Source organism: Eptatretus burgeri, chromosome 8 (assembly GCF_056783735.1).
Source record: "Eptatretus burgeri isolate ZD-2024b chromosome 8, Ebu_testis_v1, whole genome shotgun sequence".
In the NCBI taxonomy this organism is placed as follows: domain Eukaryota; kingdom Metazoa; phylum Chordata; class Myxini; order Myxiniformes; family Myxinidae; genus Eptatretus; species Eptatretus burgeri.
In genome coordinates this window covers 78,773,998-78,799,258 of record NC_140968.1, presented here as the reverse complement: position 1 = coordinate 78,799,258, position 25,261 = coordinate 78,773,998, and the positions used below count along the sequence as shown (strand labels likewise).

Here is a 25,261-nt window from a genome sequence, read left to right as displayed (position 1 = left end):
GACGGAGCATAAATTGATGAATTACCCTGCTTGTGAAACACCTGGGATAACAGTTTATAGTTGGGTCGGGATTCAAACCCAGGTGAGATGGCTTAGAGGAGTGTGGGTACCTCTACGCCATCCACCAACCCCACAAAACAACTACAGAGTTCATAGAACACATTACCCCAAGTTGTCCTGAGAAACAAGGACATGGATGGGACCTATGAGTGGCAAACTTGATTGGTTGAGATGATGTAAAATGCCGTAATATTTTGTCCAAGTATAGCTGAACGAAAATGTTTTTGAAAGTGCCAAAAAGGTGATTTGTGTTCTCGTGTACAACTCAATTGAAATAAAATAAAAAGATTTTAAAGGCTGTCGAAAAAAAAAAATTCGGAAATGTACTGCTGTTGATGCAGCATCTTTTACATCACCTACTTTAACGTGTTACATTTGTTATTTGTGACTGCTGTTTGTGTCCTTTATGACTGTTAAAAACAGTAAGTTTCCTGTTTGGAATGATTTTCAATGTTGTTTGACTGCCAGACAGGCAGAATAAAATAAAAAATAAAAAAAGCAAACAACAACAAACCAGAGATTGGTGTCAAAGCCACCCAATGCTCGCCTGTTTATACATTTATCGCTTTTAAAAGATGAGTCTAATAATATTTTTTATAAAGCATTGCAGTGAAGTCTGATCCAAATAATTTTAAAGCAATATATGTATTTGTATATTGTAATCAGTAAAAAAAATAGTGTGGAAGATAAAAACATTAGAAAGGAAATAACTTGCACCAAAAACTTTAACATTTTCACGCTCACGCTGACGCTCATGCCGGGGGTATCGCTGTAGCGCTCTGTTCTTCGAACAGGTGAGCTAAAAATCTCTTCACTGTGCATTTGCGATTGGGACAAATTTAGAGCCAAAGGATTACAAAACTAAAGATTCGTTTTCCGATTCATGTTCAAATATAACATTCAATTGAAATCAAGTTGTTCCTCAGACAGACAGTGAACCAATTGCTTAACCCCGCTTTTCACTTCGTGTGAGCAGGGTAATATAATATAAATCCTACCATAGAAAACAAGGCAATGTTTCTATGCCTGTTCCTTGTGAAATCCAAAACGGCTTGGCCGACCTCCACCAAATTTTGCATTAATGATTGGGGTATCCAGTGTCAAGTCAGGGACATTAAATAAATACCTCCCCCCCCCACCCCAAGTGTGAAGAGACATGCGATTTTCATCTGCAAACAAGTGGTTTAACAACTGACCTCTGCTGGATGGATCAGGTATTGACTATTGCAGGTGGAAAATTATGCAAATTATGAAAACGATGTATGTATGCATTGTATATACAATGCCGATCCGTAATAAATTAAGGGATGCTGCATTACGTTGAAGTTGGTGGTCTCAACTTGTAAAGTGGGGGGGGGGGGGAACAAGACATTTCCAAAAAAAAGATCCAGCAACAAGTTTTACAATAGTTAGAATCTTGGGCCAGTACCAGATAGAACTTGATACCAGATTCGGTTTTCAAAGAGTACTCCATGAAAGTTAATCATCGATGCAGACAAGATTGAACAGGAAGAAGGGAGAGCAAATCACTGCATGGAGAGAGATAGGACATCATACGACATCCATGAGCTACTTCAAAAGAGACAGTGGCAACCACACAATCCATCACAAGACCTGCACACTTTCCCACGCAATGACCGGACAGTCACACAAAAGCCACGTATTCGTGGTTTTTCTCAATTTTTATTAGGAAGAGAACATGAAGTCTGATGCACCACAAGGTGCAGATGTTTGCTGGCCCACCCGGACAAGGAGCCCAAACTATTCCGCCACCTCCCCCGCCTCGCAACGTGTAAAACTAACCAAGAGGAAATGAACGAACCCCTTCAGCAGTGGATGACACCGATTTTGAGCTCCAAAGAAATAAAACAACTCCTCCAGCTACCAGCTGGAAATCGTGCAGAATGCAAGTCCGAACATGCATGTATAAAAACTGCCAATAAGCAGAGAGGAAAGAAAAAAAAAAACTCCAAAGAAAATAAAACGAAAAGGTTTCAGTTTCAGGTTTGAGCAGGTTGTGAAAGACTGATGTTAAAGAGAATGTGCCAGTGCAATTGAGCGAAATACATGAGACCAAAATAAAGATTTACACAAACTGAACCGGGATTGAAAAAAACCAAAAAAACATGAAGTTGATTGGGAGGCGAGGACAGTGTTAAATTTAACACATCTGAGGGAAAACCTGGAAGTTTGAGGGGAATTGAGGGAGATGGTGGGGGACGGGGGGGGTGGAAAAAAATCCAGGAGCAAATGGGGATAAAAATACGAGCTCGTAGATAGCACAATCCCAATCTGCATGTTTGGGCACTTTTGTCCAATCATGCCGTCATCTCAAATACAAGTCTTCTGCACAGGAAACTGCATCCAGAAGCCTGCAACACATGAGCACGAAATCCATCGTTAGAACGTGTTCTCAAACTTGGGGACCGCTTGTGCTTTGTATTCCAAAGCACAGAAAACAAACATTTAGGAGGGGGAGCTCAAGTTGCATTATTGTTGAGGGCATGGAATGGACAATAATGCACTTCACCGGAAGTGTTACAGGAGCTTTAACACTATGTATGCACGAGGCCTGATCCCGGATTCAAGCCAAGGTTCCACAAAGCAGAGATTTAAGACCTACGTTATTCTTGATCTACTTGTATATCAATGATTTATGTCGATTCTCTTGAAAGCAAACTTTAATCTTTCATCAATAACTCCACCACGTGTCGAACTATTATTACACTTGTGAAAGGCCAGCCTCGACCAAATCCCTTTCGTCAAACCTGGACAAGGTAAGCCGCTGGTCAGGTTTGTGCAACACAACATTCAGCGCTGGGAAGTCACACGCTCTCACAATCTCTCCTCCAAAGGATCAGCAAACCAACTATCCAATCAATTTGTCTGGAAAGTCACTGGAAGAGGTTCAGTCCCTGGAACTCCTTAGCCTCACGATCCACCATCGTCTTTTGTGGGAGGATCATATACCAAACAAGCATCATTGGCTAGTCACCTAAAAAGCACTGTTTTTTGTTTTGCTCACATTCATGCTTAAACTGGAATAAGGATGATCAGAGATGTGTTGTAAATCAAAGCGATTGTAAAAATAGAATAATAGTCAAAAAACAAGGCCGCAATTCACATGTAAAGATTCTGAAACTTGAAGAATTGATCCAGGAAGAGGAGAATGGAGATGGAGTTGCTGGGATCAAGGTGGAATGCATAGGAACACACACATGTTTGGAAATGCAGAAAGAGCGCTGTATTTCAATCATGCCAAACAAGCTGGAACTGAATCTCGACAATACAAAAGGTTTCATCAACACACAGGTTCCTTTCTAACAACAATGACAAAACCAAATGCTCACCAACAGCAGTAGCCCCAAAGATAGGGAGGTTCCAATCTAGGTGAGTTTCTTGGCCTTATTGTACAGCGAATCCACCACCTTGCTCATATTTTGTATGGTCTCCAATGCTGCTTCATATGTCCTGTCGACTGGAGGCTCATCAAATACGATGAGAACACCCTCGCCCTGGTCCAGGATGCCTACATGCAGCACAAAAGGTTTCACCAAAGTCAAAATAAACAACAAAGCTGTTTTGGCATTAAATCGATATATAATTGTGGGGGAGTGGGAAACTGGTAGAAAGTTAAGTTTTTGATTATCAGTTGACATTGAAAAAGAGGCTGTGGCAAGAAAATACAAATAAATAATAATAATAATCATAATAATAATAAAAGGAAAGAAAAAGGTAAATGTTCATAATCATCATAATATAGTTGTTTCCCAAACCACATGCAAGAATAATAATGCAACAACAGCATTAGACGGAATGACAACACACACTGTATTCATCTATTTGTATACAGTAAAACTTCCTCCAACGCGGCTTCCTCGAGCGCAGTTTCCAATTTACACGCTGAATTAAATGCATTAAACCCTCCCCAACGTGAGGGTGTGTTTCACATTTACGCGATCGTGGCTGGTGTTTTCCCCAAGATATATATATATATATATATATATATATATATATATATATATATATATATATATATATATATATATATATTATAATTCTTATCCCTTGTTACTCTACTGTACTTCACGTAACCCTTGTCCACCCACACAAGGGAGGTCTTCTTTGGCTAAATACTAGTCGAAAAAGACCCCACACGTGTGGAAAAGGGTCAATTAATATTTAATTTATACATTCGATGATACGAGTCGCCACCTGCCGCCATCGTGATCGCAATTTGAATTTACATTCTGAATTACTTGTGACAAAAACGGCCGGTGTTTTCCCAAAGATTTTATTCTTTTTCCTTATTACCTTTACTGAATTACTATTTCATTTATGTACAAATTAAATTATTAATGCACGTTTATATAAATAAACCTGCCGCCATCAAGTGAACGTACGTCGATCATTATGGCTCCCAAAATACCCAATTTGAACCAACCAGACAAGAAGAGGAGGAAAACAATGACCATGGAGGTCAAACTTGATATCCTGAATAAATTATCATCAGTTTCTGCTTCATCTTCGGCCAGGCAATATGGCGTGAATGAATGAACCATTAGGACGGTACGGAAGGCCGAAGATGAATCCCGACAGAACTTCACAGGGAGTTAAAACAGAAGGCAAAGCAAGTGGCAACAACACAATTTTTTCGGCCTAATTCAGCAGCTCCCAGCAGCACTTCAACCCCTTCCACCAGCAAATCATCACCCAAACCTTCAGCAACCACCTCACAAAAAGGTAAGTTATTTTGCAGCAATACAGTACAATTATGATACTAACACTTCATTTAATGTTTATTTAATAATGTTGCACTTGCACCATTCCATACAAAGAAACGTTAAAAAAGCAAGAAAGGCTGTTTTAGGGTCAGTTATATGGGAGCCTGGAACATATCCCCAATTTCCCCATACGTTTAATAACTCCTCCAACACGAGGTGATCCCAGAACATATCCCCCGTGTTGGAGGAAGTTTTACTGCACATCATTCGAGGCTAATGGGAAATACAACAAGCTTGCTACACAAAAATAAATACATACAATTTCAGAACATAGGCAGGAGTACATCATAACAATTTAAACATGCACCAGATTTTAAAATAAAATTGATATAAAAAATAATCGCATGCACAAAAGCACACAAATGAAACAATAAGAAATGCATGTTAAAATAATAATAATCTATCTATAATTCCAGCAATCTCTGTGTGTCTGTCTGTCTGTCTGCGACCGCCGTTTCTCGACGACCGCCGGTCCGATCTCATTGAAACTTGCCAGGAATATTGCCGGGGACCCGCGGATGTGCCTTTTCGAGATTTGATAATCGATCGGACGAGCGGTTCCCAAGTTACGGCCATTTATCTGTCGACCAATGACAAGACGTCACGAATGACGTCACAATTAATGTTTATTTATTTTTTCTTTTGCACGATCGACGGTCCGATCTGATTGAAACTTGCCAGGAATATTGCCGGGGCCCCGTGGATGTGCTTTTCAAGGTTTGATATTAATCGGACGAGCGGTTCCCAAGTTACGACCATTTATCTGTCGACCAATGACAGGACACGGTGCTATGACATCACAATTAATGTTTATTTATTTATTTATTTATTATTATTTCTTTTGCACGATTGAAACTTGCCAGGAATATTGCTGGGGACCCGCGGATGTGCCTTTTCAAGGTTTGAGAGAGAGAGAGAGAGAGGCTGCACATACTGGCACTCACCTACGGGCACGCACCTACGGGCCCGTACTAGTAATAATAATAATAATAATAATAATAATAATAATAATAATAATAATAATTAGAAAGCATTCCAAAATGCAAAGCCCAAACTATGCTTTGCATTTTGAATTAAACTTGACTTTACTCAGACTAAACTTGACGAAAGCAACAGCTAAAACGATTGGTACATTTTAATAATTTGTGTTCTCCACATTCTCATAATGAAGGTTTGTTGAAGATTTGATGGCAAAAGCTCATAAAAAAAATGTTATGGCCTAGATTGACACATTGAAGCTCAAATTGGTAAATAAAGAAATATGGAAGAGATATAAAATAAATGAATAAATAGCCATCTCGTGCTCTTATCATTATGTACCGTTACCACCATCATGGTGTATCATTACCATTCTCACTCTGTGGTTACCGAAGAAGCCCTGAACAGTGAACACTTTTGATAGTTTTTCCCTGCCGAGAAATAAAGATTACAGTGGGGAGGGAGCCTCCGTGTAATTGGCTCTCCCCCAACAGCCACGTTCCCAGAACTCGTCTTTGGCAATAAATAAATAATAAATAAAAGAAAACCCCCCCATCCAGACTAACAAGGGCTATTTATAGTTACTGCAACTTTGCTCCATCACATTTTGACCAAATTATTAGTATCGATTTTCTCCATATTCTCATAATAAAGGTTTTGGGGAGGAGGGGTGTGCTTATGTGTTGCACACAAACAATGGGGTAAAAACGGTAGGAAAGGGGGAGGGGGTAGGCAGGGCTTGGACACCAACACTGGGATGGGGGTGGGACGACATATTTCTCAACACGTACTTGACATCATCAATCATTTAGGGAACAACCACACTTACACTAATACGTGCTATGAAATAACTTGAAAGTAGAATTTGATGTAAACGCATCAATACATATAGTGTAGTAGATAGTAGAAAAATCGTGCAAATTATGATACAAGCATTAAATTTGGCATTTCTGTTCTGCAGGACTTTCTGATCAAATCTGCCCGATTGGCCATTTGAAAATCCAAATTTTGAAAAATATGAAGAAAAAAAAAATTCAAAAAAATTTGAAGTCACAGCTGGCTGAAATTCTTGAAGCACAAGTGAACATCCCAGACAGAGAACCAAGGGGAGATGCAGTCATCATTGATGGCTCAGCACTTATCAATGCCCTACCTCCATGCACTTCAAAGATATTTGATGACTATGCTAAAGAAGACATCATCATAAAGGTGGAATCCTATGGTGCCAGGTACGAGAGGGTGGACGTAGTGTTTGATGTGTACAAGAAGTCAAGTCTGAAGTCCGAGGCAAGGTCGAAAAGGGGGCAAGGAATCAGAAGAAGAGTGACAGGAACCTGAAAGACCCCAAGTAACTGGAGAATCTTTCTTCGAGATGACAGCAACAAGACTGAGCTGTTTCACTTCCTTGCGGAAAAGATGTGTGAAGCACAGACGACAAGCACAGTCATTGTCACAAAAGGAGAAGATGCCATTAGCAACACAAGGAAGTCACTGGATGCTGTGTCTCCATGTTGTCATGAAGAAGCTGACACTCAAATATTTTACACGCCAGGGATGCAACGACGGATGGTAGCAAGTCCATTATCATTAAGGCTAATAACACGAACGTACTAGTCATAGCAATATCTGTACTGCCATCCTTCCAGGAACTAGGTCTTGAGAACATGTGGATTGCCTTTGGCCAAGGAGCCGAGGTGCGATGGATTCCAGTCCATGAGGTAGTTTCTGCAATAGGGCCTGAGAAACCTTGAGGGATCCCATACTTCCATGCGTTCACTGGATGTGGCGTCGTGTCTGCCTTCCGCGGTAAAGGGAAGAAAACTGCATGGCAGACTTGGAACGTCTTTGATGATGTTTCTGAAACATTCACCAATCTCAGCCAGCATCCAACATCGATTCGTGATCTTGACTTTTTTGAAGTTTTTTTTCTTCTTTAAATCTTTCAAAATTTGGATTTTCAAATGGCCAATCAGACAGATTTGATTAGAATCCCCTGGAGAACAAATGTGCCAAATTTAATGCTTGTATCATCATTTGCACGATTCCTCTCAAAAATTGCTGTTATCTGACCCACTAATAAGCCTATTCGAATACATACCCCATTTACGCGCGAGACTAGATCTGTAACAGTACATTGAGGCACTTGTACATTCTCAAATCTAGAACACATCACACGATGTTTTCCCAGCTCCGTGATATCTTCAAAAGCAAAGAATACCGGACCGCATCAGTCTGTCGTAATTGTCGTCACCAGCTCCTTGGACTGTTCATAAGCGTTGTAAATCCATTCCCATATCTTCTTGCATGTACCCACTGTTGAGAATTTGATTTTGTGCTTGCCTTGGCTGTGTGACAAGTCTTAGGTGGTCCATGGTTTCTTCTGTTTCCTTTACTCAGAATCTTCAATCACCCTCCCTTTTTCAACCCAAACTTATCAAAAAAAATTAAAAATTAAACTTTTGTTTGTATACAAAGTCAAGGCTTGTGGAAAAGCTAAAACAGAATGGATAAGGATACAACAGAACAAAAAGAATGGTGGATAGAAAGAAGGGAGCAAGGGACACCAACAGCAGGGATGAAGGACAAAATCGAGACTTGGACAAGTAATGGGTGTAGGGAGAAATGAGGAGTCATGGAGAACACATGGGGTGGCCAAGATGGACACAGAAGCAAACTCTCAGGAAGGAAAAACTGGAAATTTGGAAGGTGAGCTTTGGGGTGAGGGTAAGGTTTAAGGGGGATAGAAAAAAAATCATGACTTGAAGTGGGGGATGATCTGAGATGGTGAACAGCCGTCTTGAAGACATGGAGGGAAGAATGGGGTTGGAGAATGTGAAAACCAAAAGGCAGTTGCTGGTGGACCGCATGTACAGTGCATAAATCTGGGGGAGGCGGCAAAGCATGGAGAGAGCAGAGGGTGCATGACCAGAAAGAAGGTGGTAGAAGACAGACCACTGACCTGTTTGTGATGGGAAAGTGTTCGGCCCATAAACTCAGTTGATCGCGGGAGATTCCAATACTCTTGAAGGCCTTGGTTTCCACAGGATCAAGCTGAGCAAGATGTGAGACAGGAGAGCGAGCCCGGAGGGGAAAGCAGTACTTCACCAATCTGTGGATGAAGGCCTTGTAGGTGGATACGAGTTCCGGAGTGCCAAGGAAGGATTTTGCACGATGGAGGATGCCCTGTCGGCGGCTGGCTTTGTCGGCCAACTTTGAAATGTGGTTTGCCCAAGAAAGATCATGGCTGATAGTAAGACCCAGGAGTTTGAATGATTGGACCTCCTGAAATGGATTGATAAGAAAGTCAATCGGAGAGTTTGCCAGATGGTCCTTTGAGAGAGAGATAGTGAGTGTGAGATTTGTCAAATTGAAAGACATGTTCCAAGTGTTTGACCAGATTGTGACTTTTTTCAAGGTCTGAAGAGAGGGAAGAGGATGCAGCCTGCCTGTCTGAAGAATGAGGGATGTCACAGCGCAGGGTGCAAATACATAAAAAGGATTTTGTAGAGTCAGAGAGATCATTGATGAAGATCAGGAGTAAGACTGGGTCCAGAATACTGCTGAGGGGCACTCCAGCCTTGACAGAGGAGATGAAAGGATTCCGTTGAGTGCCCTGAAAACTACTTTGGATTCCGTCCCGATCACTCAACACTGGACCTTCTGTTTCACTCAGCAATCGATGGAGGCCCGAAATCTCAAACAAGAGGTCCAGACCATCTCCATGAACATATCTCAGACAACATATTGTCATCCTGCTCTGCTTGCAAAACACCTGGATACACAAGGAACAACGGCACAGGAGGAGGCCAATCAGCCCATCATGCATGCGCTGCACCAAACCTGGAAACCATCTTCTATCCACAGACAGGCCACTTACAAGTCCTATTCATGATTTCTTTGATTTGTACAATTGAAGCGTTTCTATCAATAGAAGCTATCCCCAGACCTGTGATAAATAAAAAAAAACAAAATAAACCAGCTTGGTTATGGGAGAGTGGGAAGGGGAACACTTTCACTTTAATGTTTATCCTGCGGTCAAGCGCAACAGGAGATGTCAAAGCAATGCCATCTGCTGGCTTTAAGGATGAGAACAATCCCAGCATCTGAAATGGAAACTCACCATGGAACTTTTTATCCAGGATCATCTGTGACAACTTCTTTTCCACCAGATTCTGGAACAAACATTTCGTTGTTGTCAAACAGAAGATTCATAAATGAGAACAAGTTCACTGGACACAAAAAAAACAGCAAGTGGTGGTGTAAAGAGTGTACTCTCTGCAGCTTGATGAGTTCTGCCACATGGTCAATCTGAAAGGAGACATGGACAGGAAGGTGACAAAAACAAAATTGCTTTGTTTTAGACTTCAGGGCAAAAATGGAAGCATTGATATGAATGCCGCACGGTATGACCCCAAGCATGATACCTGCACGCGGGAAAAGGGCTCAATGACCCTGATGAGATTCTGCTCCAAGAGGTTGTTGTAGAGCTTGTCTAGGTGTGTTGCGATGATTACGTCACATTGAAGCTCCGCTTTATATTCATGCAATGCCTACACAATGACAAGCGTGCGCGCACATGCCTGACCATCAGCCCATGTCGTGGAGGCAGAAGACAAGGTAAGTACCAAAACCCTTACACAACACACAAACCTAAAGCAAGAAAGATGCGAAGTGCATTGTGTAGATTCACAGCCATACTTTGTTGAAATCGGAGAGAGAGCGGTTCTTGCTCGCCTGTGCTATGCTCTTCATCGCATCAGTCTGAGAAAGAAGTGGAGAGGAAGGGATTGGCCAAGATGAAAAAAAGCATGACTCTAAGAAGAGTAAAAAAATAAAACGGTGGACCTTTGTGGTGGTTCAGAAAATTGAGTGTGAATGAATACAGCAGGGAAACCAGATCTGATTTTCATTTTTCAAATTCCTTCACACCAATCACCATCTCCCCCCCCCCTCAACCCCTCCCACCCTTCGCTACACCAAGCCACCCCAAAAAGCAAATATCAAATAAACTTTTACCTCTCTCCCTGCATAGCGGAGCGCCAACTTTCCACTCACGATCGACTGCACATCTTCAGGGCTGCCACAGCACACAAACAGAAAGGTAAATCAGTTCAATGGAAGGCAACTCCACATTTACAATGCTATCCAACTCCACAAGACAACCGCTACATTCGGTCGATACTATCCAATCTCAACTAAACTTCACTGGAGGACGAAGGCTAAGGGTTATACGATGAAGGTTGTAGCGACTTAATTTACTTTAATTTATACGATGAAGGTTGTAGGAAAAGGTCCTGTGGAAATGTTCCAAATCATGGCGGATTATGCGCGCGCGGATCGTGAGGAGAACCACGAGAACCATAATTCTTGTAAAAACCAATGGGTTTATTTCCCAAACCACAAGGACATTAAAATAACCAGGGAATGGTGCAATCGTGACGAGATGACGGCGGGTTGGGGGTGGGAATGAAAAATGAAATTTGTAAATAACTATATGCAATGTGAATAAAACTAATCTAAAGAAACGAATGCGCCTCACACCAGATTCAGTCACTGGTGGGAAAGGGAGAAAAACCGGGGGACTCAGCTCTGGTGGTCACAGGAGGAAGGATGGGCGGCGGGGCAGCCACAAGCAGGCGATGAGGGATGAGGATGGGCAGGACAATAGCAGGCAGACAAAGTTGGAAAAAGAAGGTAGGAAGGATGAGCTCCTCCATTGTTCTCCTTCAAGCCCTCCTCTGAGTCTCCTTTTTCTCCTCAGATGTCGACGACTCTCTGTCTGGGCAATGCTTCGCGACCACCTCCCACCGCACCCCCCCCCGCCAAAGGCTATCCATAGCTCCAACCCTCAGGAGGTGACAACAAAATGCTCCTCCCCTTGCTCTCGAGGCCATCCAAGCTCCACCCCTCTCTCTTGCCAAGTCTCCCGGCTCCCCCGGTAGAAGTTTACATAGAGGTTATACGTACAATTTCCTAAACTATAATCTCTAATTAATTATTACCATAGAGCACCCCATGTATGGTGCACAAACAAACAAAATATTCCACTGACATGTCTCTATTTATTACATCAAAATAGGCTAACTACTCGTACATGGTCTATGCTACTCTATACATTCCTATCTGCTCTCTGGTAATATCTAACCCATCCCCACAAATGTAACAATATATACCCCAGAAAGGATAATAGCATGACCCTTCGTGCTGCTCCCATAGGGAGCGCAAGCACTGATGTAAAAGAAAGAAAAAAAAATTGAATTCTGCAAGAAAAGGTGGGTGGTGCTACCTTTTTGGGTGGGAAGTGTTTGAATACCTGTCTTATGTTGTCTTTAGGAGTCAACCTCAAAGTGTGGAAACAAATTTGTCAATCAAATCAGATGAAACGGGAAGATTACCCTCTTCCGAAAGGTCATTAGTATGGTGAGATGGGAAAATAAACAAAACAACCCAAAAGCAAGATGGCAACTTTGTGACTGGTACCAGACAAATGAAAATTCTTCATATTGTAATGCTGCCTTCAACCACATTAGAACCCAGAATTGCTGAGACACCGGGTCAAGCATTATTAACAGACCACCCCATAATGTTGCCACTATCCAGCAGGAAAGCAATACCTGGATAAACAGTGGCAAATAATTATTTTAAATGCAATACATCTTTTTTTTAATCTGCACATGGTGTGCAACGTTACTCATTAAGAAATGGACTTACACGTTTAACATGATCTTGCACAGCAGCATGTACTTGAGGGCCGTGATCGCGCGAGGATTGGCCACAGAATCGTAACCCTCAAATGCCTCATAGAAGTACGAGTAAGCCGTTTTCCAGTCCTTTTCCTCCGCAGCATGGATGATCCCTGCAGCCCAGGACGTGGGGAGGGAGACATCGAGTTTACAACCGAAAGGAAGCTGTGGAAGAGACGTCAGCCGTTAGTTGGGAGGCCAGGCGGCTCACCCGACTGCATGTCGAGGGCGGCTTGCAGCTTTGGTGGACAGTAGATTGCGTTCGCGGTTGTCCGGGCAGAGGTGAGCGCAGCACGAGCCTTGGGCAGGTTACTCAATGCATGATACGTCTTACTCTCCAACAGCTGAACCTCCACGAGCAAAGCCTTGTCATCCATCTTTTTCAGTTCACGGAGGAGCTGAGAACCTGCCAAGAAGCAGGACACATGCATAGTTTTTGGGTTATGCATTTTTCCTCCCCAAATGTGCACATGCATACTCGCTTCAATGTTCAGATGGCATTCCCAAATTCCTTTCAGAAAAACTATCGATACCATGTCAATAGTTCCAAGCAAACTCCAAACAAGGAAAAACTTTACCCAATAGTCAGAAAAGAACGGGGAAAATCAATGTGAGCAATCACATGCAAGTTAAAATTTAAAAAAAGAAAAAAAAAAGCTGAGCTGTTACTCTTATTTGGACTTCTTCTGAAATGTGAAGCCAAAATAAAATGTTGGCTTTTTTTGGTTGTTTTGGAACCAACCAAATCCTAGTTCTTCTCAATTTATCAATTACCAGGTGAATATTTGATACAAACAGCATTGATCAACTCGAACCGTCTCTCAGTTATTAATTTAGACGATATCTCCTGCTTTCAATCCAGGCCGTAAATCAGCATCACTGAGGAGCGACTGGTAGGTTGACAATTCCTATATCAGTCGGAAATTTATTGGGGCCTCTTCTTCTTCTTATAGGAGGCAATAGTTTTTGTCAAATATAAATTTAAGTACACAATGATCGTCCACCTCCCCAACCCCCCCCCACCGCCCCCCCACCCCACCCGAGATGGCTTACACTGGCATAAGTAATGATCAGAAATTAGCATGATTGCTTTTTCCATAGTTGGAGGTTCTCGATGTTATGTGAACACTTAATTTAACTATCAGCTTTTCCTTTTGATTGAATAAATTCATTAATTTTGTGTATATGTGCACGTCTCACAAAATCTTCCCTAAGGAAGGGAAGGCCATAGAACAACCACCATGCCAACGCATTTCCAGCCGGAATGACGCATTCTTCCATCCTTTTATGCCTTACATTGATGAGCACACTTTTCGTAACAAGTGCATCACGTTTCGAAAATGATGAAACCCTTTATAAAACGAGAGAGTTCATTGAACACGTTACCCAATGCAGTGTTCAAGTATATACTTCAACCTTAATAAAAATGATGATATTAAAGATTATAAAAATAATTATATATATATATATAAATATATATATATATATATATATATATATATATATATATATATATATATATATATATATATAAAACAATCCGGAAAAATAGTGCTACTGATTCGATCGTATACATTATCCTGATACACTGTAATAAGATGACGACGTCACAGTTTAGGATATGGAAGTTCATTGATTACCATAGAACGCAGCATCGTACATAGCCATATCGGCGGCCTCTTCTGGAACCCGATAGACACTGCACCCTCTCACATGCCACACTATTCAACGCAATGTATAACAAGAAAAAGAGCAATCAGATTGCAGACCCTCATCAGGACTTCTTTTGTGTGGTGTATTTTGTGGCATTTGTGTACTGGTGCTTTACGTAATTCGAACTGCCACTTTATAACTGCTACCAGTGATGACCAGGCACCAAGACATCCCACTTTGATCGGACACCTGACCCATGACTTTTTTAAAATTCATTATTAATTACTCAATTGAATTTAGAATGGGATTAAAATAAATTAAATTCAAATCAAATAGAAGACCAAATAGGTACAGTCCTGCATTGGAGTAATCAGCAGGAACCCAAACAAGCAAAAAGCAAATATGAAATCATCAGGAGGAACCTGGATAAGATTCCCATTTCAGCTGCGACTCTACCTTCAAACCAATCCAGGCACAGCCAAGTGAGCCATATTCAAAGAAAGAAAAAAAACCCTACATCAAAAAATTCAAAAATTCTGCCTGCCAGACCATGTGTCCACTGTCCAATCAAGTTGAAATGTAAAACATGTATTCCCCACAGTACCAGATCATAATTGTAAAGTTTCATGTCGATGAATCAAGCGGTTTCAGAGAAAACATTAAAATTTTTAGATCCTTGTGGAGGATCTCTAAGTCTTACTCACGTTGTTGTTCTTCTGCTTCTTCTTGTGGACTTTTTTGTTTCACAGCCTACAGTTTTCATCGAAACTTCCTGAAACTTGACATATATATGTAAAAATACCCTGCGCAGACAGTAACGATCTCGGATTTTGAAAATTCCTCCTAGAAAAAAAAAGTTATGACGTCAAAATATCTCCGCTAATGGAAATCACCTAAAACATTATCTCCGAAACTAGGCAAGCTTTTTGAATTCTGTTTGCGGGAATCGAACAAGGCATTAGCAGAGATGAATTACCGCACAGATGATACATCACTATGTCAAATCAATTTTTATGACGTCATTCCTATTTTTTGACATTTTTTGTTTCACAACCCAGAGTTTTCATCAGATCTTTGTGAAACTTGCCATGTATATGCAGAAAGCCCACGCGCAGGCAGTAACCATCTCCGATTTTGGAAATTCTTCCGAGAAAAAAAGTTGACGTCATAATATCGCCGCTAATGGAAATCGCCTATACCATTATCTCCAAAACTAGGCAAGCTGTTTGAATTTTGTTTGCTGGAATCAAGCCAGGCATTAGCACAGATAAATTTATCGCAAACCTGATATATCACAATGATGTCATTCGTTTTATGACGTCATCATTAAGAGAACGAGGATATAAGCTAATTTGAGCTTGTTTTTCTTCAATCCAATATGGCTGCCCTACCATGTGACCGATCAATTACCCCTTAACAAATTTGTACACCCATGGGCTTGGGCAACATTTGTGTGAAGTTTCCCCTTGATATGTCCTGCCATTCTGGAGATATATTATTTATAGGTTTTAGGGTAAATCCAATTTGGCTGCCAAACCATGTGACCTATGTGTGAACCTTTTGTTACTCGTGGATAAGTGGTCATACGTGTAAAGTTTTGCCTCAGTCTGTTCAGCCACTTGATAAAAGAAGATTTTTGAAGGTTTTTTTTACAGCGCATGCGCTGTATACAATTGCACCGAGTTTGAAATGTCCCCGGCGTCGTCTACCACATCTCCGGTGGGTCCGGTGTCCCCCCGCCCCCCCCCCCCCACGTGCCTTAAGACAGCCAATGACGCCGTCCGGGAGATGCAGTGTGTAACCTCGACGGAAATGGCGACAATTGACGGAAATACCCGAGTATTTCAATGGAAATTTGTGAAACTAATGTGTTATATATGTGAAAACCATTTAATTTGTTGCTTGACGGAAAAAAAAACAAAGAAACGCTCCCCTCATGTATGAACGAACGAACGCAAGACATCATTTCCTTCCACCATGGCATTTCGCGCCGAACGCAGAAAGCTAAGTTCTTCTTATGCCATCATTCTCTTTAATATTAGCCATAAACAAGTGTTTTGTCATGCATTAGTAGTTGAAATTTACTTACAACAAGAAAGAAAAAATAATCTCCTCAGATTCAACAATATATTGACCGTTTTTACAGCCATTTTTCCCTGCTGTGCAGGGGTTTGGCTTTTTCTTGAGGCAATGTTTTATGGCCGGATGCCCTTCCTGACGCCAACCCTGGTTGCCTCCTACGACACACAGGGATATGGTACACCTATTCTAACCGGGGCATACACCGGGACCAGTACACTGGCACTCATTTCGCCGACCTCGGAAGGATGACAGGCTGAGTCAACCCCCTGGTGTTAATTCAGCAGCCAACGGGGCTTGAACTCAGGACCCTTGGATCCCAAGCCGCCACCCTAACCACTAAGCCAACACCAGGCTTCTCAGATTCAACAAGAACGAAAAAAAAAAACCCGAAACATCACGAGCAGGACAAGACCAATCGAGTTGAAGGAAACGATACTGTAACTGCACTGCTCCTGATTGGTCAAAGGACACCACGTGTGTTGTGTGGGCAGTGTTATGCACGAGGATTCCAGGCTAAGTTCTTCTTATGCCATCATTCTCTTTAATATTAGCCATAAACAAGTGTTTCGTCATGCATTAGTAGTTGAAATTTACTTAAAATCATTCTTTTGCGGTCCCTTGCCACGCTGTATCGAACGATTTCATTCCTTCTGTTATATATAAAGGTGCTTATCACAATAATAAACAAGATTTTTACATTTCAAATATTAAGTACGCTTTTTAATTGTTTTTCAACTGAAAAAGCATAAATTGCATATTTTAACATTAGTGTACTCATTTGATTCACCACACATGCTGTATTGAAGGATTTCACTTGTTTTTATTTGAAAACAATATGGCTGCAAATCACGTGACCGATGACGTCATATATATTTTTCTGTGGACCATTTTATCCATCGATGACCCTCAAAAAATTTTATACGGATCAGGCGTAGCGTCCTACATATGCAATGATGTCATAACAAAGGCACCTATGATGTCATTAAAAAAAAAAAAATCACAATCATTCCCCATGAGTACTTGCTACGTGCCAAGTTTTAATTTTTTCTTTGGTGCGGTTTCAGAGATACAGAGGTCCAAAGTTTTTCCGTTTTTCCAACAAGGCTGCCACACCACATGACCTATGATGTCATAATTATGATTGAAACATTCTACACGAGTAGTCGCACAAACGGTGAAAATTTCATCTCAATCCGACAAGGTTGCAGAGAAAAACACGAAAGTTCTGTGCGGACAAACAAACAAACAAAAGACAGGCAAACAAATGGACCCAAATGCAATACCCTCCGCCTTCAGCGAGGGTAATCAATATATAGCATGGTTTATGGAAGTATTGTGAAGGCGATTTGTGTTCTCGTTTTCAAGTATATAATTCAATTTGAATAAAGGTTTAAAGGTTATAAAGTAATTAACTCTGGGTTTTAGCGCCATTTTACATCACCCTATCGAACATGTTACATTAGTTTATCGTGCCTGTTGTTTGTGTCCTTTATAATGACCTTCAAAACAGGAAGTTTCCTATTTGGAAGGATTCTAAATTTTGTTCAACTGCCAGACAGGCAAACAGAATAAAAATATTGGCTCACTCCTCTCTTCGCATGTGCGATCGGGACAAATTCAGAGCCAAGGTACTGTAAAATGGTAAACTTATCTTCCGTTTCGTGTTTAACACAAAACAAACAATTTAAATAAGTTGTGGACGGATGGACAGATGGAAGGACGGTCACGAACCAATTGCTTAACCCGGCTTTTCGCTTCGCATGCACAGGGTGATGAGAAGCAAATCAACTCAAGAGTAAAGGGACCAAAAAGTTATTGTCCTTGACCATTTCAGTGCGAGAATGATTTTGAAGGTGCAATTGGCTAGCCTGCCATGGTTGATATGAGAATGACGTCGCGTTTGGACACTTAGAACAGCAAGTCGTTGAATACATGAGATGTATTCTAATTACCCACTTTACAGCTCTTGTGATTTTTATCCTTTTTACCAAAATATTCTGAAGAAAAAGAGAAAATTTTGATCATTTAGTGAAATATATTTTATTGAGAATGCTGAATGTCAGTGGAAGCCCTGCTTATATGACAACAGAATCTTGCTCATGTTCTTTACTGCATAAACACACATTCTCATATTATTGGCTGTGTTATGCGATCAGGAAAAACAATTATAACCGAATTACTGGCATAACAACAGTTCAGGTTTGCATGGACGTAGCGCTTTTCAGTGAAATTAAGAAGCATTGTTCAAAGTATGCTGTGTACATGCAGTGCTCAAAATGCCATCCACACAAGCATAAATATCTCAAAATTGCTCTGCCTAACCCCATGTGTTCCCACAGCACATCATATAGTGCCCCTTTGGGGAAAGCTCATTTGTTGAACATTGCAACCGATTGGTGCTGGCAGGATGACTTGCAGGTATGCACACTCCACTCTGAGCTTTTGAGCCTGGGTTCAAATCTTGGTCCAACTAAATACCATCATCCTTGTGTTTATTTCACAGGTAAGGTGATTCATCAATATGCTTGCCGTCTCTTTGATGGACGTTAGATTTGGCGTGCCATCTGCCAGCAGTACTCTGTGGACATGAAAGATCCAATGGTATCCTTTGTGAAGAGTAAGCGAGTTATCGTTGGCACCCTGGACAAATTACAAATTCCTGCTCTAACCTGCAGGGGGGAACTTCATCAGCAGCACAACTCTTTCGCCCCCCCCACCCCTCTCACCCCCTAATTGTCAAGCAAATATACTATCAGCAGCCATATGCTACATATGAAAGAAGCATCTGATTAAATGAAATGACATCACATGCTCCATATGAAGGAACCATTTTTGATCCAACTCGGTTAGAACCAAATCCTATGAAATATTTCAACATTTGTGGAAAGGCTTTAGCACATTTAGAAGTATTGAGCTTGGGACAGAAGACTTGTGCCTTCAGATGTTTTATCTACCACACTATTTTTTACTGATTACAATCTCCAAATACATATATTGCTTTAAAATTATTTGGATCAGACTTTACTGCAATGCTTTATAAAAAATATTATTAGACGTCTTTTAAAAACTATAAATGTATAAACAGGCGAGCATTGGGTAGCTTTGACACAAACTCTCTGGTTGCATTTAGTCTCCAATGACGGTCAGTGCGTGTTTGCTTCCATTTGTATGAATGTCTGCGCTGTACAACTCATTGCCACACTTGCTTAGCCAATTGCGGACATTCTCCTTCGCAACATCATCACCTTCAAAAGTGGTGTCCACACACAGCATACTTCAGAAGGCCAAAAGGATGTTGGTCTGAAGTGGCAAGTTCCTTCATCCTCAAAATGTTTTGAGGAATTCTGCACTGATTGTGTGAAGAGGATTGCAGATTGCTCAGACCAAAAAACGATTTTCATCTTTGGACGGTTTTCAGATAATTTTTTGTGCATTCATCACATGCTGGACAAACATTATTGAAGACTAGTTTTATCACTGGACAAATCAACACTGGATATAGGATTTGAACCTGGAATCTTAGCTTTGTATTCAGATGGCAACGACTCTCAGGCCAACCTTTATATATATAGAAATATATATATATATATATATAGAAATATATATATATATATATATATATATATATATATATATATATATATATATGCACTAGCGATATCCTTGCACATGCACGGGATAGCAGTACAACATAGTTGGAAGCAGACGACAGACCGTACACGGGGAATGACAAAAATACGCATTGTGCAAAATGCAAGTGGTAATGTGGAACGCCAAGACTTCCCAAACATTGTCGGCATGTCCGCGATGTACCACAGCAATTTCATAGGGATGGTGTGACGGCGAGCCGAGTTTTTAGTGTGCAAGCTTGGTATTTTATATATATATATATATATATATATATATATATATATATATATATATATATATATATATATATTGCACACACACAAATTGTTCCCCCCCTCCCCCTGTTTTATAGCGCACTACCATTGCTTTTTCCTTTTGATGTTTACATCCCTCTACACAAGGCTAAATATATCATCAGAGATGGGGAATCCCCCGCCATTGAAAAATAATTGAAATCAGATAAGCGGTTTTCCATTTATTACAAAAAACATTTTTTTCAAGATGGTCGCCCCAGTCGGCCATCTTGGATCCGGCCACGCCCAAAATCAATAGGGTTCTTCCTTTTCAGGTGGTACATGTGACCCAAATTTCAAATCGATATGGCGAAAAAAACATTTTTTTCAAGATGGCCACCCCAGTCGGCCATCTTCGAGCAGGCCACGCCCAAAATCAATAGGGTTCTTCCTTTTCAGGTGTGACCCAAATTTCAAATCGATATGGCGAACAGTTTATGAGTTATCGCACTCACAGCTATAAATGTTGACGCCCAGCCAGCCAGCCGGACGACCGCCCCAGTCGGCCATCTTGAATCCGGCCACGCCCAAAATCAATAGGGTTCTTCCTTTTCAGGTGTGACCCAAATTTCAAATCGATATGGCGAACAGTTTATGAGTTATCGCACTCACAGCTATAAATGTTGACGCCGCCCCATTCGGCCATCTTGGAGCCGGCCACGCCCAAAATCAATAGGGTTCTTCCTTTTTAGGTGGTACATGTGACCCAAATTTCAAATCGATATGGCGAACACTTTATGAGTTATCGCACTCACAGCTATAAATGTTGACGCCCAGGCAGCCGGACGGACGGACGGACGGACAGCCGGACGGACGACCCGGGTGATAACAATACCCCCCCTTCCGCCACGCGGCGGGGGATAATAAAACTTGTAACCTTACTTGGCTTCATCAAAACATCTGAAGGCACAAGTCTTCTGTCCCAAGCTCAATACTTCTAAATGTGCTAAAGCGTTTCCACAAATGTTGAAATATTTCATAGGATTTGGTTCTAACCGAGTTGGATCAAAAATGGTTCCTTCATATGGAGCATGTGATGTCATTTCATTTAATCAGATGCTTCTTTCATATGTAGCATATGGCTGCTGATAGTATATTTGCTTGACAAGGAGGGGGTGGGAGTGGGGGGAAGAGTTGTGCTGCTGATGAAGTTCCCCCTGTAGGTTAGAGCAGGAATTTGTAATTTGTCCAGGGTGCCAGCGATAACTTCCTTACTCTTTACGAAGGATACCATTGGATCTTTCATGTCCACAGAGTACTGCTGGCAGATGGCACGCCAAATCTAACGTCCATCAGAGAGACGGCAAGCATATTGATGAATCGTCTTACCTGTGAAATAAACACAAGGATGATGGTATTTAGTTGGACCAAGATTTGAACCCAGGCTCAAAAGCTCAGTGGAGTGTGCATACCTGCAAGTCATCCTGCCAGCACCAATCGGTTGCAATGTTCAACAAATGAGCTTTCCCCAAAGGGGCACTATATGATGTGCTGTGGGAACACATGGGGTTAGGCAGAGAAATTTTGAGATATTTATGCTTGTGTGGATGGCATTTTGAGCACTGCATGTACACAGCATACTTTGAACAATGCTTCTTAATTTCACTGAAAAGCGCTACGTCCATGCAAACCTGAACTGTTGTTATGCCAGTAATTCGGTTATAATTGTTTTTCCTGATAGCATAACACAGCCAATAATATGAGAATGTGCGTTTAAGCAGTAAAGAACATGAGCAAGATTCTGTTGTCATATAAGCAGGGCTTCCACTGCCATTCAGCATTGTCAATAAAATATATTTCACTAAATGATCAGAAATATCTCTTTTTCTAAAGAATATTTTTGATAAAAAGGATAAAAATCACAAGAGCTGTAAAGTGGGTAATTAGAATACATCTCACGTATTCAGCGACTTGCTGTTCTAAGTGTCCAAACGCTACGTCATTCTCATATCAACCATGGCAGGCCAGCCAATTGCACCTTGTCAAAATCATTCCAGCACTGAAATGGTCAAGGACAATAACTTTTTGGTCCCGATACTCTTGAGTCGATTTGCTTCTCATCACCCTGTGCATGCGAAGCGAAAAGCCGGGCTAAGCAATTGGTTCATGACCGTCCTTCCATCTGTCCACAACTTATTTAAATTGTTTGTTTTATGTTAAACACGAAACGGAAGATAAGTTTACCATTTTCAGTCGCTATAGCTCTCTGTTCTTCGAACAGGCGAGCTAAAAACGACAAGGTATTAAAAATGCATTAACCTTTCACGCAAATTTTTGATGACATTTAACGATAGGAATCAAATGAGAGGCATTGTTTTCGCAATGAAACCTCTGCACATTTACACCAATCACGCAAAAAACATTTCTGGAAAAAAACAAAACAAGGGAGGAATGACACCATTTCCACGACTTGTTTTGATGCTTTTGTCATTGGTGACTGTGCGGCAACAGCAACAACAAGTTACTTTCAACATGATGAAGGAATGCTCACTAAGGTGTCCACATGCGTGATATGTGTGTTTACACTGAATCAGTTTCGCTCACTGGGCACTTTTAACCTGCCATTGCTGGTGCGAAACGTACAATTCAAATAGCCTTTTAAATATAATTTTCAGCATTTCGATGAAAGAGTGGCGATTTCAAAACGGTGAACCGAAATTGTTCTGTTCCTAAATGCAAATCGGACTCTCAAAAATATTGGAATACGAAAATATCCATGGATAAGAGGAGTCGGGTTCGTCACATTGACGGTTAATACAATTAGCCAGTGGTGGCAGTGGTTAAAACACACATGAACAATGCTTCTCTTTTCACCAACACATGCAAAAACAAAGTACAATTTATTGTGGTCCTGGAACCAAACAAAAAAAATACGTTTATAACAGCACTCAAAGCGCACACAACTCCCACTCCCCCCTCCCAATGCTCGCAAACATGATTAATCGTAAATACAGTAGACGCCACTTTATAAATCCACGGTTATAAAATCCAGCCGCTTATTGTGACCAAAATGAGTTGGAACGGAATTTTACATTGAGAAATCCGCCGGATAATAAATCCACCTGCTTGGCACATGCGCGGTCTCAACCTAAGCTTGATGTAGTATGCGCTGCTGTGGGGTGTGTGTTTAACTATAGGAGAACTGGAAAATCCAAACGCGCAATGTCACAGTGGAAATCCCATTGACTACAGCCTTGTGCAATGATTTCCAGCTTACTCTACGCTTTCACTTTTCGGTCGTCACAACGGGTGAAGCGTGTATGCGTTTATAGCTTGTGCCTGGTGGTTGAATTCTATCTCTCAGCATTTTTGTACTTTAAGAGTCACAAGTTAGGTTATGATTTAGAGTGAAGATGGTGACCACAAGCAAAAAGAGGAAGGATCTATCCATGGAGGAGAAGGTGGCCGTATTAGACCGTTTCAATGCAATGGTGAAGACAAGTCAGCACGAGGCTGCAATCGCGTTGGAAATTTCTCGTGGCCAGCTCCAGAATCTTATCAAGAACGAAGGCACCATCAGAGCAGAGGTTCAAGAGCTAGGCAGTGTGAAGCAGAAGCGGGTGGGGAAAGACGAGGAAGTGGAGAAAGCCCTGCTTGAAAGGTGGGAATTTTCGAATCGGAGGATTATGCCAGTGAATGGCCCGATCTTATGTCAGAAAGCGGTCATCACGACTTTAGGGCCACTGACGGTTGGTTTTCTCGGTGAAAGAAACGGAATGGAATTGTCTTCACCGTTTTGAAGGGAGAAGCGGCTGAAGCGGATGTGGCTGCAGCGAATGAGTTCCATCAAAATCAGCTGGGAGAGATTCTTCAGTCATTTGACAAGCAGGACATCAACGCTGATGAGACAGGAATCTACTTCCGCGCTCTACCAGAGTCGACGTACATTGCCAAGAAGGACAAGAAAGGCAAAAGAGGATTCAAAACGGCAAAAGACGGAGTGACATTGATGGTCTGCTGCAACATGGACGGTGGAAAGGAAGATCTTCTTCTGATTGGCAAACAAAAGAAGCCGCGTTGCTTCAAAAATCAACAACTGCCACTGACCTACGACTTCTCTTCCAATCCGTGGATGACAAGTAGAATCTGGGAGCGCTGGCTTCGCGTATTGGATCTCAAGTTCCATCGTCAAAAACGAAAGGTACTTATGCTTGTTGACAATTGTTCGGCACACACTCAAGTCGATGGACTGAAGAGCATCACCGTCAAGTTCCTCCCGCCGAACACAACATCGGTGCTCCAACCATGCGACATGGGAATAATTAGGATGCTGAAGGCCTACTTTTGACACCAGCTTCGCCAGAACATCATTGATACTATCGATGATAGCCAGGAAGAACTTGTAGCCAACGAAGTTGTCAAAAAGGTAACGCTGTTGGACACGATGAATATGCTCGATGTTGCGTGGGAAAAAAGTTACGGCAGAAACGATTCGGAAATGTTGGCGAAAGGGAGGATTTGTTGGAGAACCAGACCCAATGCCAGAAATGGAGCCACTGCCCTCGCCACCACCCGGGCTCACAGCCGAAGTGTTCGATCAATGGCTCACCATCGACGACGACATTGAGACAACAGGCGAAATTACGGAAGAGGAAATGACCGACCAGATCGTCGGTCAGATTCTCGAAGCCACCGAGACCATAGCTGAAGAAGTGGAAGAAGAAAGCGATGACGAACCCGAGCCGATGCCAACAGCGGCAGAGATGCGGACTGCATTTGCCAAATTCGACAGGGGACTGCAGCTCTCAGGTTTTGCCCATCCCGATTTCGCCACGTGACAGATTCAATTGAGGAACATTTGCGCAAAACCTTCCCTCCCAAGCAAGCGACCTTGGAGAGATTCATTTGAACAATCCCCTTGTCACCGTTTGATAAATCAATGTTTTTGTAGCATAAAGCAGTGTTTAACGACATTCGCTTTTTGTGTTATCTATCCAGTAGGTGGATGAAAATAGGTTCTCCGCTTAATAAATCCAGCCGGTTAATAAATCCAAACGGCGTGGTCCCATGGTGGATTTATAAAGCGGCGTCTACTGTA

The 25,261-nt window shown here is 41.6% G+C and overlaps 1 protein-coding gene across 2 annotated transcripts in view; it reads right to left on the bottom strand.

Annotated features, from left to right (window-relative positions):
* Positions 1-1,723: 1,723 nt before the first annotated feature.
* PSMD11 (proteasome 26S subunit, non-ATPase 11) overlaps positions 1,724-25,261 on the bottom strand; it is a 49,704-nt gene continuing 26,166 nt past the window's right edge. The window contains exons 6-14 of one of the 2 annotated variants that reach the window (XM_085892729.1): positions 12,777-12,971; positions 12,534-12,678; positions 10,839-10,899; positions 10,521-10,583; positions 10,247-10,372; positions 10,095-10,130; positions 9,943-9,994; positions 3,411-3,589; positions 1,724-2,432 (exon numbers count right to left, since the gene is read on the bottom strand). In XM_085892729.1, coding sequence (XP_085748855.1) covers positions 3,447-3,589; positions 9,943-9,994; positions 10,095-10,130; positions 10,247-10,372; positions 10,521-10,583; positions 10,839-10,899; positions 12,534-12,678; positions 12,777-12,971 — 821 coding nt within the window. In that variant the 3' untranslated portion in view covers positions 1,724-2,432; positions 3,411-3,446. The remainder of the gene's footprint in view (positions 2,433-3,410; positions 3,590-9,942; positions 9,995-10,094; positions 10,131-10,246; positions 10,373-10,520; positions 10,584-10,838; positions 10,900-12,533; positions 12,679-12,776; positions 12,972-25,261) is intronic. The other variant, XM_085892730.1, reaches the window with a different exon arrangement.